The following is a 17,047-nucleotide window of genomic DNA, read 5'->3' on the forward strand; positions in this document are numbered from 1 at the left end:
CTGCTGACGTAGGCCTATGAGCAGCCCCTGTAGGCTTCCTGGGTGGTGGTGGAACAGGAGTGCTGATGATAGGGCGTAGAGACCTGCTAGTCTTCCTTCTAAAGGACCGAAAGGATGACAACCTCCTCTGCTGCAGTTTCCCCCCAGAGAGCTTGCCGTTTCCGTGTCCATCCTAATTGCTTGGAGCGTCTCGTCCACCGTCTTACTGAACAAATTGTCCCCATCAAAGGTGCTGTCCACAACCTTGGACTGCACGCCCGCCCTGAAATTAGAAGCCTTCAGCCAACCCTGACGTCAGAGGGCCACCCCATTGCCCATCTGGCAGAACCCAGAGTCTGCAAGGTCCAGCACCACCATGATGCCATCGTCCGAGGTCCTCTCGCCTTCCTGAAACAGGGACAGGGTTTCAGTCATCTTGTCTTCCGGTAGGAAGTCCAAAATGGGCCCGAGCTTATATTAGAGCTCCCTGTTGTAGGGAGACAGGAGGGCCAGGGCATTGGCGGCCTTGACGGTGGAAGACAGTGTAAATGATGTGCTTGCCCACCGCATCAAGCTTCTTTCCCTCCTGATCTGGAAGCACCTTGGAAGAGGACGATGGATTAGACAAGCGCTTCCTGACAGCGGCAGACACCACAGAGCCTGGAGAAATCTGCATCTCAAGCATCTGGAGTCCACAACCCGGCACTTCTTTTCCAGCTTCTCTCTCCTGGAGGGCGTGGTACTTGCCGTCTTCATCAGGGCCAAAACATCCTCCCAGTCATCGTCCAGCAAAGGGATTGACATGACGGTCTTCCGTGCAGACTCCCGGCGCTGAAAGAGAAAGCCCTATTTCCTCTTCTCCTTTGGGACCTAATTGAAGAGAGCAGATGCCCTCGAAATCATGACATGAAAAGAGCCAACCTCGTCCATTGGCAAAGCACTGGCAAACTTGGCACCCAGCGAATCCCTGTCAACCGGGACACAGTCACCATACTTGTTGGTATTAGTAGCTGTAGTGTCAGTATCAGTACCGCTGTCAGTGCGAGGCTGTTCCTCTGCCACTTGAATCGAAGGCCTCTGGGGCGGCAGTGACATTGGCCGACTTCGGCCCCAAGGGGTCGGACTGCCGCTTGGGCCAGGCAAGGCTCTGTTTAAGCCTTGGCCTAGGAGGACTTCTGGGCGGCGGCATGGAGGGTTGTAGACTGGGACAGGCATGGGAGTAGCTGGCAGCCTCTGCTCTATTTCCGACAACAAGGTATGACAGTCCTAAGAATGTCCAGAGACACATCCCTGAGCACTGGCTGGGGTGCAAACTGAGCAGCCAGCAATGCAACCGGACGGAAATGCCTCGGGGAGGCAAAATGGTTGATCTGGCTCCCCTGGAGATCCCTCCTAGGACATGGGGCAGAGGCCCCCTGTGTGATCAAGTAGAAGTCCTCGGGCAAGTGCTAGTTATTGCAGATCGAATAAATGTGAGGGGATTTCCCTGGAGATTTGACCAGCACACCCACTAACATCTTCACCGGCATAGGAAGAAAGTCCTTTGGAGGCAGCAGCTTCCACCGACCCGAATCCCTCAGGAAGGAGGAGACGATGGGCACCTGCATCCTGATAGGCGCATCTGTGGTCGGGACTGCCGCAGCAGCCGGAGGCCGCAGAGAACAGCCACTCTCAGAGTAGCAGTTGTTGCGACTGTAGAAACCAGTTATCGTTGGGTCTCTCATCAACAAAGTAATGATGGTGGTCATTGACTGTACAGATGAGGTTGCTGAGAGGGTTGTGGTTGTCGACAAGATAGTTGAGGACAAAGGCGTTGTTGCCAGGGTTTTCAATGGGCCAGCCTCAGGCCTCTCCTTCGGAGTTTTGTCCTTGGAAGAGGATCTGTGCTTCAAAGGGATTAGGGACTTTCTCGTGGACGGCACCCCACCGACCGGTAGACTCACTGTGGACAGAGATGGAGACTGGGAAATGGTCCTTCCCGAACTGGGTCCTGCAACCGCTGTGACGCTAGCAGAGTGATGCTTAACCTTCTTTCTGATACCCTGGGAAGGGGCATCCGCAAAAGATCTCAACCTCTTCTCAGAGGGAGCACTCTGATGGGACCGGCTGGTCCATGACGAGGCAGGACTGCTCCTGGAGGCAGAGTCAAAAGCCTTCCCCTCCTTGAGCCACACCACCAAACTGCGATAACAGTCCCGCTTCTTCTTTGCTGGGAATCTGCAGCAGATCTCACATCCGTCCTCATCGTGGTTTGTGTGCAGATAGTACAGACAGGTGCCGATCTTCGACAAAGAAATTCTTCAGGCGACACTTCTCGCAAGCCCACAAGAGGCTTCTATTACCAGGCTTAGACATAGTCGAGGCACGAAGTAGGCCCAAGCCTGGGCCTTCCGAAAACTGGAGTGAAGATACAACGATGGAGCTTGATCTTCAGTGAACCGCGACGGGTCGGCTATGGAAGGATCGAAGAAAAAAACTATCAAAACCTATCAAAAGTTAACAAAATATTCACAATTCTCACGGAGAAACGTAGTATTCCCAACACTGAAACGTGTGGTAAAAATCTGAAGATGGACACCAGAGGTGGAGTGTAGGGAGACAGCTGTCCTTGGATGGGGCAGTATGACCCAAAGGACAGTGATTTGTTATATGTGAGACAGCAGCTTTCAGGCTAAAGTGAAATGGCTTCCTTTTTACCAAGGATTCCCACCCTGGGAATATTCATGACCTTGTAAATCCATGCCAGACCCCATGCTGGTGTATTTTCACTGTTGATCAGTTTTCAATGTTAACATTAATGCACACCACACACGTTTTAGATTTAAAACTTTGTGTATGTTGTAGTTAATTACATAATTCCAGGTACTCTTTCAACATCTAACTTTTTGGAAAAACCCCAGAATAGGTTTTCCATGGGGATATTTCGGAGGCCTTTATTTTGATTGTCGTGGAAACAAAAATGCGAATTCAAATATTTGATGCAAATAATTCTAATGAAAGCACAAACCATACAACATATGACAAGGAAAGGCGTCTTGGTTATCTTGCAGGGTGAGCATGTGGATCCTTGTTTCAGGAGGGATCTCAAGAGTTTCAGCTGAAGTTGTTACTTGTGGGTTTTAATTAGGTTGAAATAAAGTTCTAGAAACATTGACTTGTGGGTTATGGTCAGATGACACTTGTTTCAACCCCTGAGGGTCTTTCTCAAGGCAAGTTTGGTAATTCCCAGGGTGTGATCCCTGTGTTCAAAAGCCATTGGCTAATATTGTCCATTTGGTGTAACAGGTTTGTTAAGGCTGCTGCCTCTGAAGTTTGCTCCGTGTGTCGTGTGCCTCTCCCCTGTTAAACAAAATGGACAAATATTAGCCCATGGCTTTGAACCACAGGAATCACACCCTCGGAATTACCAAACTTGCCTTGAGTAAGACCCTGAGGGGTTGAAACATGTGTCAGCTGACCATAACCCACAAGTCAATGTGTCTAGAACTTTATTTCAACCTAATTAAAACCCACAATTATCAACTTCACCGGAAACGCTTGAGATCCCTCCTGAAACAAGGATCCATATACCCACCCTGCAAGATAACCAGGAGACTTTTCCCTATCACTTTCCCTTTCAAGAGGCATTGGGGTTGCCTCTTACAAACCTGTGATCTTGCACAAACAGACCAATACAAAGAGAATTATACACGGAGCTCAGCACAGGATTGTTCACTATATAGAACCCAGTCTCTCATTCTATACCATACAACATATGACAACCAAAAAAATAAATTTTCAAGCTGTTGGCAAAACATGGATGTGGTTTAAGTAGCAAAGTCTTTCAATAATTGGTATGAGCTTTTTTGATTGTGTGGGAAAGAGTATCATCACAGGTTTTGGCTAAAGAGGCGTGCAGATGGATTTCTAAAGTCACCCCGAGGGTAAGAGGAGACTTTAGGAGGCCACCTTAGTTCTGGTGAACAGGGAAGACTCAGAGGTTAGCCAAAACCCAATCAATCAATGTACGTGGAAGAGCAGTCAAGGCTTAGTTTCAGGAAAAGTGGTCTAAGGCGACAGATTCTACACAGGGCAACACTCAATAACTCAAGTTAGACAATCAATGTATGAACATACAGTAATTTACTAGGCCTTTAAGAGCACACTAGAAAATGAAAATCACAGGTCAGCCTTGCAACCAAGAACCATATCTCACATATATGTATACATTCACTTTTAGAGAATATTACTTACTAATAGTCATCAGGCAAGTAATAAAATGCAAGAAAAACGGACAGAATCATCCCAGCCCCAGTTCCCGCTTTCTTAAGAAGTTCAGCCCAAAGAGGTATGGTGCCTAGTGCCCAAACGTCACAGGTTTCACTTACAGGAGGTGATTTCAAGCAAGAAAGGTGCAATGGGCTGTCCTGGTAAGTCAGAAAGATTTCAAAGTGAAATAAGTATTTTTACAAAACCCAGATAAGTACTCCTCTCTAGGCTACTCCCAAGGTTAGACCTAACGTAGGATCCTTGACCCAGGTTCGAAAGACCAAAGGTCAGAGGGTGTATTGAGACAAGAGGCTCTGCATCCAATGTTACCCTATGGAGGATGGAGGGGGGGAGTGGAGGGGAGAAAAACAACTGTTTACTTACCCACCTGACTCCAATTCTTCCTGGGGACACAAATCTTTGTCCTTTGGATGGGAGAGGTACAGGGGTGTCGGGGACGGGTCTACTTTTGGAGCCGGGACTGCTCCCAGGTGTAGGTCCAAAACGATGGTAAAAAAAGACTTCAACAGGCCAGACCCCCTTAGGACATCTTACAAGACGGATGAAGACAGCTTCCAGCGACTGTCACCACGGTCAGACGGCAACAGGCGAACATTCAGCGACAAACAAAAGAGTGTCCCCAATACAGCCTCCCTTGAAGATAGGAAGCTACAATATCGGGAGCAGGAGACTTCTGGAACACGCCGAGGACTCACCAAGTTCCAAGGCTGAACTTGGAATGACAGCTGCAGCGAGGTAGTCCATGAGGGAGCTGGTCAGTCCACCGGGCAGTCCAATGACACTTCCGAAGGCTCTGCGGGCATGGATCCACAAGCAGGGGTTGAAGTTCCAACAAGGCTCTTCTGAGATCAAGCAGAGGAGCAGAGCTTCACTGGGCCAATCACTAGAGGTGATGCTGGTCCTAGTATCGTCAGCGGGCTGCTCTTCTTTGTGGAAATCTTGGCTCTAACATGGATCTGAAGAAAGGGTGCAGGAGGGGTCCTTTTATACGGAGTTGGGGCTGGAAGGAAGTCCAACCCAAGAGGCCAGGAAAAAGGCCAAACTACAATCTGGCCAAAGAACAAGATAAACACCTTGTGGCACAGCCATCTTTGGATGCTAGCCACCTTTAGTAGCAATTTGCGGCCAATGTGAAAGTGCACAAGTAAAATGTTACAAAATTGGTAAAAATATCACTGCTGCCACCAGCTTGTCTTACACACATAAGTAACCAAAAACCCAAAATGTAAAATCTTAGAAGGTTACCAACTAGCGGAATTGCACTTAACTGGAAGGTGGTGTGTGCAATTGTAAAAATACAAGAATTGCAAAAAGAGAAGTTTTTCAGAACTGATAGTTTTAGGAACTAGTGAGTTTCCCCATAACAATGAGCAACGGGCAAGGGAAGTGAAGTAGAGGCCTTTACTTCCCTTCAAAAAGTCAGGAAAGTTGCAAAGATAAAGTAAAAAGTTGTTTAAAAAAAAGAAAGGTGTCCTATAGAAATCTATGGAGGGAAAAGATGGAAAAGAAAATGGTTCCCAACACTAGAGTTTAATTATTTGGGGCTATTAGGTGGTGCTTAAAAGCTGAAACTATTGCATTAAGAGTATAGCGCATATGGGATATGAGCAGAGACACAAAGCTTGTAGGTAATGTTTCAATATTTACCCACCCAAAGCAGTCTTCTGAGAGTTAACGTCTTAATTGGAACACTTAATGCACATCTGGTGCAATAGAAAATGTCAGCCACGTGTGCTTTCAGGAATAGTATGCATATCCTTCACTGAAGTGCTGTTAAAAACAAGGATTGGCCAAGCCAGCAGTTTTGAGAGGCATTTGCCAGGCATCTCTTATATGCCCAGCTGCTTACACCATTTTGCTGCTACCATAAATGGCGAGTTGGTAACATACAGCATTGCATGGCAAAATGCCTATCCCAGGTGTACCCAAAAGCCAAAACCGTTGGCTTTGCAAAGCTTGTTTTTTGCCATTTGGATTCAGGTTTTTAGTCTACCTGGTTCCAGCTGCTGTGCAGTGCTTTCTTGGAGGTCACTTGCCAAAAGCAGCATCTGGGCTGATCTGCATCTATTAGACTATGAATGACTATGTGGCTCTGAGCAAATGTAACTATCCCACTTCCCATTTAAGCACAAGGTCCAAATACTTCCCTGAATAGCGTGGGTTGGTTCAACCAATATAAACACTGACCTGTGGCCACCTGTCGAACCAGCACTGTGCTGAGTTTGATGATGGGACTGAAGGTTTGTTTGTTCTCCCCAGTGGTTGGCAGGATCTTGTTATGACTCCGTAGAACCAATTTGTCATCCTGTTTCTGCAGGAGAACTAGGATATCCTCCAGTAGCAAAGTGTAGAGATCTGAGAAGAGGCAGACAAATATAAGCTCACAATTGAAGCAGCCATCAGGCCCTGGGTATGGCTAACACACAAACATAGAACTGGCTACAGCCATGAGCTTGATGAAGTAGTAACACTGACTGTATGCACCCAAGCTAAGCATATTAGCCTCCAACCACAGTTCTATATGAAGTGCATCAGGCACCACGTCCAGAAGGAGCCACAGCTGGCATACAGTATAAACATTAAATCTTTGTGTGTGCAAAATATGCAAAATTATCCTCTGCAGTTGTGCATAACACAAATGTTGTCCCAGAGCAGCTACTTTAAATGTGTGCAGGGCGAACTGTTTTTTCCAAAGTAACAGTACCTATCCCATGAAAAAAAACAAAGCTATTTATTCGAGCCTCAGAATGTTTTATATTGCTAGCAAGTTTACACCATGATGCTTCAATTTTTTTAAAAACCGGTTTACATGAAGGGTTAAGTTGAGCACAAAGAAAAAAAGAAGAAAATCACAAATTCACATTTCTTTTAAGTGTCTGATTGTACCCTCTGAATACTTTGCTAACTCACTATGTACATGAAGAAATGCATTAGAGGAGCAGAGGATTCTAACCGGAACAACTCTTGGCTGGCCCACGGACACGCTTCGGACCCAAGTTTCCTTACCAATTGTCTTTTCGCGGTTGACTTTCCAGGTCAAATGTCCTTCATGAATCATCTTCTTCTTTGTTAAATCCAGAGTCTGTAACACATACAAGAAAACATCATGGAGAACTAGTAACAAAGCATGTTTCTGGCTTGTACACCACCTGGCTAGTACATGGAGAACTCTGACTAATGGCGTTTAACATCTCAGGCACCTCTAGATTTCACAAGAAAAAGAGAAAGCCAGTGCACAATCATTTCTATTATCAGCCGATATATGGTGTAACTATACACAACTGATAAAACATCTATTGAGATTGTCTTCACTAAATGGATCAGTGGCACAGTAACTGGAAAAAGTGTACAGCAGCACAAAATCACAAATCTAGAAGGATAAAGAGAAGACTGACTCAGTCATCTAGATGACATAGGCACCTTGGCTTAATGATTGGGAACAAAGCCACTGAATTCTATTCGGGAGTACTTGGAGAGACCACTTAGTTGAATGGGGGTAAACAAAATAAAGCTATGGCTTAGGCACAAAGAGGGTCATTACTTGGATTACTGCTTGCAGCCTGGAAGAGCCCAATTAGTTACACAAACAGTTACCAGGAGTAACGTATGATTGCCCAGGCCAACTGGAACAATACAAACATACCTTAACAAACATACATTAATGCATGTTAAGATGGTTTTACCGAATCAGCCCTGTGGACAAAATCCTAGAGGTAACCCTGTTCGGGTAAACAGAGAAAGACACTAATGTCTAGCCAAACTATCTGGGTAATGTGACTGAACAACCAGAATTAGAAAGTGTAAGAGTGGTATGATATGATACATCATTGTAAGGTAAGATTATTGTAGAAATGGCCAATCTTTCTTACCTGGGTCAAGCCCAGAACACTTTGCTTTACTAGTGGGATTTTTTTTTCCTTAATAGCTCTGAGTGGGAACCTTTTTCAACTCTCACAAAATCTTTCACTCTTTTTATGGGTGTCGTTTTTTAGACTCTCCATAGTGTCTTTTACTTATTGGCAATAAGTGCCTGTTTTTGCTGGGTTGCCCTAGGGGCTCTCCCTTGAACCTTCTTTTGCTAACCTTGAGAGAACTACAGTTCCCAAGGGTAGAAAGGATCTTCTGGTCCCTTTTACATATTCTGCAAAGCCATCTGTGAAGCCAGCAGCCCCCCTTTATGTGGCGTGCTGGGGAGATACAATGTATCCACTTTCACACTAAAACTAACAATTATGTTACAGGGACAAGCTTACCTGCAATGGCTGGTGGCAGTGATATCTTGTATTAATTTGGTGCACCTTTTTCGCGGGCTGTGTTAACACCTGCATTAAAGGCACCTAAGGATGCTCATTTTACCAAAATGGCAGCAGTCTTCTTTTTTCGCCATTTTAGTGTTTCTTTCCTTTCTGGTTCCTTCCCCCGACATCCAGGACGGGAAATTTCTGTGTGTGATTTTTATCTTCGGCGGGAGTCCACTGGACTGCCTGCCCCAGGCTCCAGTCTGTTTGCGAAGGCAGGAAGCAAGGGAGAAGTCCAAAACTCCACAGCCCTTTGTCTTCCTCCTTGCCTGAATGGGGACAAATCCCAGTGGGGGGCTGGCTGTCTTGATTGAACAACCAGACCGCCCCTTCTTGTAAAGTGCAGGGAGAGATTGCAGAAGTTGTGCTGTAGTTCCTGATAAATACTGCGAACCTGGAAGCTGAGGACAAGTCGGCCACTGGAACCAAATCCGAAGAGGAGGAAGGAAAAGCGGCTGAAACGATTTCCAGCGACCGGAGAGAGTCTGCTGAGTAACTAGAGCCTTCTGTAGCCCTTCCTTCCAATCGACCTGGAAACTCCGAAAACGACGACCCAGAGCCTAATGAGACCCACTAGACTCAGGAAGACTGCATTTCGGTGCCATCCCACACGTTGCTGCGACCTTGCGTTGCTGCAATAGCCCAATACCCTGGAACATTGAGTCATTGTGCGGTGCACGGTCTTCCGAATCTCGCTGAAACTTGATGGGCATCCTGGTGGATCTCCAGAGACACAAATCGAGTCCTACAAGTCCCCTCAACAGAGTGCTGGATCTATGTAATGAGAATTCAACTGTGATATTCTTCTGTACTCTTTCAAAAGGGGCAAAATCCACAGAACCGCATTCAGTCGCAAGGAAAATATTGCTTAGAGCTTTCTAAATTGATCCCGGAGGCCTTGTTTTCAGTCACCATGACAAGGTATCCACTGACCAGGTTTTTGGCTGCAGATCCTAAAGTCCTCCTGCTTCAAAATCTTCAATGCTGAGGTACTATGGTGGCTGGGGTATGTACTTACCTTCAGTCTCTTAGGATTTCTATGTAACTGTGGGGTGATTTCTGTGATGGGGAGGCCTCTCATTCAGTGCACCCAGGCCCACTGCTAGAATCCTGCTAGGGTGTCGTCTGCAAAGCCCCTCGACCCTCTTTTAACCCTACAAATGAAGTACTCACCTGTTTGCCCAGTCTTCCTAAGGAACTCTGACTTTTGCTACTTAAGAACCTATTCTGAAACTGTCTGTTGGTCACTAGTCCCTAGTGACCCCCTCCTTCTGCCACAGAGAACACTCATGCTTACCTCTTTCTGTAATTGGATATTCCATTCTTAGGTTTAAATCACCTAGTATAACTGTCACCACAAAAGTAGTTATAGGTTTTTAGTGTAGCTGGAATAAATGTTCCACTATTCACAAAATGTATACTGTCCAGTTGACTATGTGATTTGTACCGAGAGTCACTGTACAACTGCTAGAGTTTACTGCCCTTGCATTACTGAATGTAATTGTGAAAGTAACCATTGGTTTTTACTCCCCAAGAATAGGTGTGACCTATACTGAATGTGTATGAAAAGGTTTGACTTCCCTAGAACTTCTTTTAGGTGTTCCAAATAAGGTTTATGATTTGGTCTGTGCACCTTCAAGCATAGTGTTGTGTTATGATAATTGTGATTACATATAATCTGTGACAGTACTTATTTACCCCTAGATTTATCTGGGCCTACTTGCATTTAAATAAATCCTTTATTTTTACATATAGTGTTTCAGTGTTTTTTGGACCACTTTGTATTACAATGTCATTTGAACTGATTCTACATCCCTCACTCCCTCCTAAGATAAGCCTGTCTGCTCTGTCTACGCTACCATGAACTCCGGTGGTACAGTCTGATACAAAGAGTGGAGTTTGTACTGCCTCAGTTGAATGGTTTTACTAAGCCCCTACTTCAGATAAACTGTCCTAACAGTCATTTATAACGCATCTGTACACAAGTGTTTCTAGGCATGGGAGGACAATACAAATGATCTTACTAGGCATTGTGACATTCAGATTGTGCAATTACGACATCGCTAAAGTGGAGGGGGCAGTGCAATCAGGGCAGCAGTGCTCTGAGCAAGTGCAACCAGGGCAGCATGGCTCTAGGTAAGTGCAGGGGCTATAGAGGTTACAGCCCATAAGTGCGCGGTGGCTGTGCAGTGGCGACTGATAATGGGGGAGCCTGGTAACCGCTGTGCTCAGAGGGTAGCCAGGCAACCAGTCAGTGGCAGACAGGTAGGTCAGCAGGAGAGGGAGCGGGAGAGAAGAATAGGACGGTCTTGAGCTGATTCCGGAACGTGTGTATGTCTGTGTACACGTGTGTGTGTGTGTGTGTGTGTGTGTGTACCTTCTCTTGGATTACTACTGTTTCCAAGAGCAGTAAAGTGAAATTGACTTTACTTACATTTGTAACTTTCTAGACCCAGCAAACACTATCTTACAATAGGGTGCTGGAGGGGTTACTTAGTATCCCCTTTGTCTACTTTCTCATGTAACATTTTTATGTTACCCTTTCTACAATTAATGGCTGGTGGCAGTGGTTTACTTTTTACTACCATTGTGTGTTTTTACCGCGGGATGCGTTCGCAGCTGCAGTAAGGCATCCATGGGAGCCCATTTTGTCAAAATGGCCCGGTCTTCTTTTTTCCGCCATTTCTTGATAGAAAGGTCCTTCTTCAGTTTAGTCTGCGCGCCAAACCAGGTTTTGTCCCTTTATTCGTTTCGTCGTTGGCGGGATTCACGAGTGAAGCCTCTCTCTGGCTCCAGAGTGTCTGGCAGGGGCAGGAAGTGAGGGAGGTGCCCAAAACTGCCTGTGCTTAATCCCCTTGGTTACAGGAATGCACCCAAAGGCAATTGGCCGGCTGGCTATCCTTGGAGGACAGCCACCCTGCTGTGTAATTGACAGCTAGGCTGGAATTAATTGGAGGAATCTGCATAAAAAGGCAAGGCTTTTTGGCTTGGAAGGCAGAGTCGAATACTGGACGAAGGAATCCAAAGAAGAACTTGGAAGATAAGCCTGTTACAACTCCTGGACCCTTGGTTTGCTCGGTGAAGCCCTGGTGCTGTGCTGAAGCTCCGAATTCACCTCGACTAGAGAAGCCCTGCAAGGAACTCTTTGCCGCGTGGGTTGGTGGGACCAATCAACCCAAACTCGTCTGGACATCCTCTCGGAGCTGGCTGTACTTCCACTGCTGCTGCTCGAACCAAAGTGCCAGGGAGAGGAACACCAGACTGGGTGGATCGCTTTTAAGTCGGACCTGTTAGGCAAAGTTTGTATGCAGTACCGTCTGGGAACACTACAAACAACTGACTACAGGTATAGGAAACCCAATCTTTGGTATAAGCTTGTACTACACAGTTTTGGTAGCGTGTTGAGCAGCGAGGCTTATCTCAAGAGGGGTCAATGTGAGCCGTAGGGGAGTTACACAGATCCACAGTGACGAGTATTCAAATAAACTCTTACACGCAAGGTTTCTTGAATACATAATTATTAATTTATCAGTTAGCATAAGCCTTCTTCAGAAGGGAGCAATATAACAGTAACACTCAAATACACTTCATGAAATACACACTCTTAATCTCTAAATCAGTAGATACCCTTTTGGGATGGCCCACAGACAGTACCTACACCCTCCAGTGACTTCGATTGCTAAGGTGCTGGGGACATTAATATATCACTGTTGCATTTAGAATCATATAGTAAGTCAAAGGAAAAGGTTATTTAGAACATACAAGAGACCACAAATATTCTTAAGCAGGCAAATACTTTCAGATCCACCCAATAAGATTCATTCAGTGAAAGAGGCTAAGCCAAAGTCAATAGGTAAAAGTCTTATATGAGCTGAAACAGTTCTTTGCAGATAAGTAGAACGTCTTTTGCACAGTGTTTTAGGAGTCTTTGAAGAAAAGAAGAATCAAATGTAGGGCCACAAGCTGATTAGACTTGTGGGCAGTAGAAGATGCAAGCAACTCTACAGTAAGAGGTAATTTCTCTCAGACTTTTTACAGCACCTTTGCATTGAAGAAAAAGAGCACCGGGTGACTTCTGTTCCTGTGCAGCTGTGCAGATCTCACTGTTCCTGGGCCTCAGTCGTGGGGACAAGAAGGAGGACTTCTGGGGAGTCCTGTACTGCAATAGGACGGTCACCACTCGAACCGGCAATCTTCAAATCAGTGGCTGTTCAGTGTTTCTGCTCCGAGATGGACTTTCCTTGCTTCTGGGATCCTGCACTCGGTTGAGGGGGCTCAGGCACAGTCAGTCCTGCTTCCTGGGAGTTCAGAGGATCTTCCTGGAGCTCTAGGTCAGCTTAAAAGCACCACTTATACCCTTGGTGAAAACAAACCCTACCAGGGGCGGCGAGTACAAACAATTTTTTCAATGTGATACCCGCCTTATCAATTATGTAAATAGGCACAATTATGTCATTCTGTAAACACACTTTTATAGAAACTATGAACGCACGCACAATTGAATTTATAATGGCACTTCTATGGCTTTCCTCCATAGGTGTCTGTACAAAATGGTACACTGAGGTTAAGAAAGAGGTTAGTAGTATGCTTTATAGTATTAGTACTCGCTGTTTTCATATTGCATTAGAGTAAGCATTGTTGAGTAGACAACATACCCGTTATATTTGCAGGATGAACACAGATTTGGAACATTTATCTTGAATGCCCTGAAGATGAACTTTTAGTTCGAAACGCGTTGGCATCAGTTTAACAACGATTTGCGTTTATCTGGACACTCTACTTGTTTAAACTAAGAATATTTGATGAACAATTCTTCCAAGACATCCTTAAGTGTCAGTCTATGTGATACACCATTCAAATTAGTACACCCTCAGGTGGATAGACACTTGCAATTTGGATACCTGCTTCCTGTTTCTGAGAATAGTTTCTATTTGTAAGAAAAACTTGTTGATTTTGTAATAATGTTTGTATGTACTTTCTGATAAAATACAACGGACACCACCCTTTTTGCCCCAATGTAATTTGAATTAAATATAGGTTCTAATGAATTTGTTTCAAAATTGAATTTCCATGATTTGCATAGCTTTTTATGCTGCTGCAGAAACAAAAATGATCAAGCTATAAAAGCGTGGTATGCTTTTAATGGAAAACTGTGTTCAAGAGTTAAAATTGTATTATTACAACTTGAAACAGGACATAGCCCTTTTGGGAGTGCAGGATAGTTTCCCTGTTGGCAACAACGGGCCATCTTTGTGTTAAGTGTCCTTGACGGACAGCCAGCAGGCCAATCACCTTAGGGTGCATTACTGTAACCAAGGGCGTTAAGTACAGGGAGTTTCAGGCTCCTCCCTCATTTCCTGCGCCCGCCAGACACTCTGGAGCCAGAGGCAGGCTTCACTCATGAACCCCGCCAAAGGCAAAACGAACAAAGGGACCAAAAGTGGTTTGGCACGCAGAGTAAATTTCAAGAAGTACCTTTCCACAAATGGCAAAAAAATAAGACGTGGGCCATTTTGACAAAAATAGCACCCAAGGGTGCTTTACTGCAGCTGCAAACGCAGCCCGCGGCTTATGCCTATGGAAAGTGGAATAGATCACATATACTTGTTAGACAGTGCAAATAGTTTCAGTTCACCAGAAGAGTTCAATTCAAGTCAATAGGCCTAGGTCAAAGTCAATGGGCTAGTGTTCTGGATAGGAAAGAGCAGTTGTGGTATCAAACGGTAAAATCTTCGCAAAAGTTCTCAGAAGTAGTTAGGTGAAAATGAATCATATGTTGGGTCACAAGGTGATTAGGCCTGCAAGTTGGGAAAGTTTCACAAACTTTCACCGCAAGAGTGGCGTTCTCTCAATCGGTTTGGCACAGTACCTTAGTATGAAGAAACAAATGCAGCTGAAGTCGTTGGTTCCTTGCAGTTCCTGCAGATCTCACTGTTCCTGTGCCTCAGTCGTGGGGACAAGAGGGAGGACGCTGGGGGACTCCCGCACTGCATCATCGGAAAATGCAAACAAAATGAAGTCACTTCAGTTCCAGTAGCTGTAGCTTCAAGCACACAAGCTGGTGTCCCTCTCCCTGGTTAATCCTAACCAGCCTTGAGAATGGTATCCAGGTGGCTTACGAGTCGATTGGTCCCACCAACTCAAAAGGTAGAAGTCGTCCTAGAAGGGGCTACTCGGTCGAGATAAACTTGGCAATTTGGACTTGCACCAGGGCTTCACTGGGCAAACCAACGGTCCAGGAGTTGCAGCAGCCGTGCTCTTCCAGTTCTTCTTTGTTTTTTTCGTTCCAGTGGTTGACTCTGCCTTAAAGTCCACGAGACTCGCCTTTTAAACAGTTTTCTCCCTTTCATTCCAGCCTAGCTGCCACTCACCCTCCAGGGTGGCTGTGCTTGCCAGACAGTCAGCCAGCCAATCAAGCCAGAGTGCATTTGGGTCTCCTAGGAGACTAAGCACAGGGGGTTTCGGGCACCTCCCTCACTTCCTGCCCACCCCAGACACTCAGACGCCAAGGGCGGACTTCAGTCCTGAAGCCCGCCAAAGGCATAGAAACAAAGGGACCAAACCTGGTTTGGCGCACAGAGACAAACACTAGAAGGGCCTTTCCAAAAAGAAATGGCGAAAAAAGAAGACTGGGACCTGTTTAAACAAAGGGGCTTAAGGCGCCATCTAGAAAAACATGGCTCATGCGATTTTTAGCTACCGGTGTTCGTGGTCGGGAAAAATCATGGTAGTTTGTTGTAAAACCACTGCCACCAGCCATTTCTAAAGGAAAGGGTAGCATTTGACTGCTACATGAGTTTCTAGACACAGGTGATACTAGGTAACCCCTCCAGCACTCTATAGGAAGATAGTGTGTGCTGGGTATAGGAATTTAAAAAGACTAGTAAAGTCAATTTAACTTTACATTCTCTGGGAAACAGTATTTCATCCCAGAGAAGGTATGTAAACCTTTTGGAAGTCTAAAAGACATCCCTGTGTCACTGCACTGAGGGTGCCGTGTAACACACATGACAAGATGATGCCTATGGAGTTACCTAAAACACCATAAATCAAAGAACACAAGAGTAAAACGCACATCAAAATACATGAAAGAGTGGGGAAAAAGGCTCACACTTTCCAGGTAAACAAAATCAAGTCCCCAAAATCCAGCAAAGTTGCTGAGTATCTCTAAGGTGAAGAGAATTAGCACACTTATGAAAATTCTTGCTAACAACCACCAGCACTTGACACCTGATGTCTGCACTTACCCTTGCACTTGCCACCATTTGGCCGTATGTTACTTAGTGTTTATTATTCTTATCCCATGTATGGCACTTTCCCCATCCCCCCCCCCTCCTATGCACTTGCGCGATCTGAATTACACCTGGCTTAGTAGCATCGCTGTCCGTCTTCCCTCTGTTCCTCCTCCCTTGCCGCATCACGCCTTGAAACACTTGTGTATAGGTGCATTATAAATGCCATATCATACCAAAGGTTGGGTTACTACTGCCAGGGGGTCAGGGTTGTTGTAGTGCACCCTATGGGTACTGCATACAATCTTGCCTAACAGGCGGAAAAAGCAATCTCAGAGCCTCTTCATTTGTCCTGCCAAGTCTGGGGAAGAATCAGAGTACGGGGTGTAAGTTACAGTGATTCTTACCTACCCCCATTACAAGTCAATGGGCTTATAATAAACTTTATTCTAACTCTATTGGCTTTGCCACTGCTTGCTTGCGCACGACTTCTGAAAGTTAGGGCTTCTTCTGTTAGCTAGTTTAACTTCTACTGTGACAATTAGAACCCTTCACTGGACCCCAGAGACCCTGCATGTATTTTTTCCTGCCTCAAAGTTTCTGTGGAACTTTACCTGAACTAATGGGCAAAAGGCCCTAGACAATTTAGGGTTGGACATTTTTAGTTAGGGATAATTCTCTGTGGACTGTGAGTGCATAATAAAAACCTTACCTTTCCTTTGCAGGAGTTTGTGATGTATATCATGCCCTCTGATAAGTGAATGTATATATGCATCTATTTTGTTAGTGTTGTGTGATAACTCGACTTGCCAGTAGTAATTTTTCTATAGTGTGTTTTGGCCAATATTTCTATACATCCTGTCTAAGTGTAATCTGCGATTCCCATTGTGTGAACTCATTGTGGACCCTTTACAAGCTAACCACATCTGAAGAACCTAGCCTAGACCGCCTATCACTGCAACCTGAACTGGTTTGGCTACAGCTCCCCAGAGTTGTCCCTGTTAGAATATAGGTTGACCTTCTATACATCTGTCCTCCAGGCCAGAGTACAGAACAATCTGTCCTAACACCTACCACTTTGAGTTTGGCTAGATCCAAGTACAGTATATTAGGATGGCCACTCAGAACCCTCCCTCAAGACTAGGTCTGAAAATCCATCTCAACAACCACCTCCACAGGAATTGAGGAGAGCTCAAGGACTTGGAATGGCCAAAACCAGTTTATACTTATATGTAGGCTGCCTTTTTGGGCTCACAAAGAGCCCAAATG

General features: G+C 45.4%; 1 protein-coding gene across 6 annotated transcripts in view; it reads right to left on the reverse strand.

Annotated features, from left to right (window-relative positions):
• The window catches only part of ARHGEF12 (Rho guanine nucleotide exchange factor 12), a 1,284,704-nt gene that overhangs the window by 296,839 nt on the left and 970,818 nt on the right, over positions 1-17,047 (reverse strand). For all 6 annotated transcript variants that reach the window (XM_069614339.1, XM_069614338.1, XM_069614336.1 and 3 more), the window contains 2 exons: positions 7,255-7,330; positions 6,436-6,603 (listed from right to left, as the gene is read on the reverse strand). In XM_069614339.1, the coding sequence (XP_069470440.1) occupies positions 6,436-6,603; positions 7,255-7,330 (244 nt within the window). The remainder of the gene's footprint in view (positions 1-6,435; positions 6,604-7,254; positions 7,331-17,047) is intronic.

The sequence above is a fragment of the Ambystoma mexicanum genome, chromosome 9 (assembly GCF_040938575.1).
Source record: "Ambystoma mexicanum isolate Mex_15411 chromosome 9, UKY_AmexF1_1, whole genome shotgun sequence".
NCBI classification, from domain to species: Eukaryota; Metazoa; Chordata; class Amphibia; order Caudata; family Ambystomatidae; genus Ambystoma; species Ambystoma mexicanum.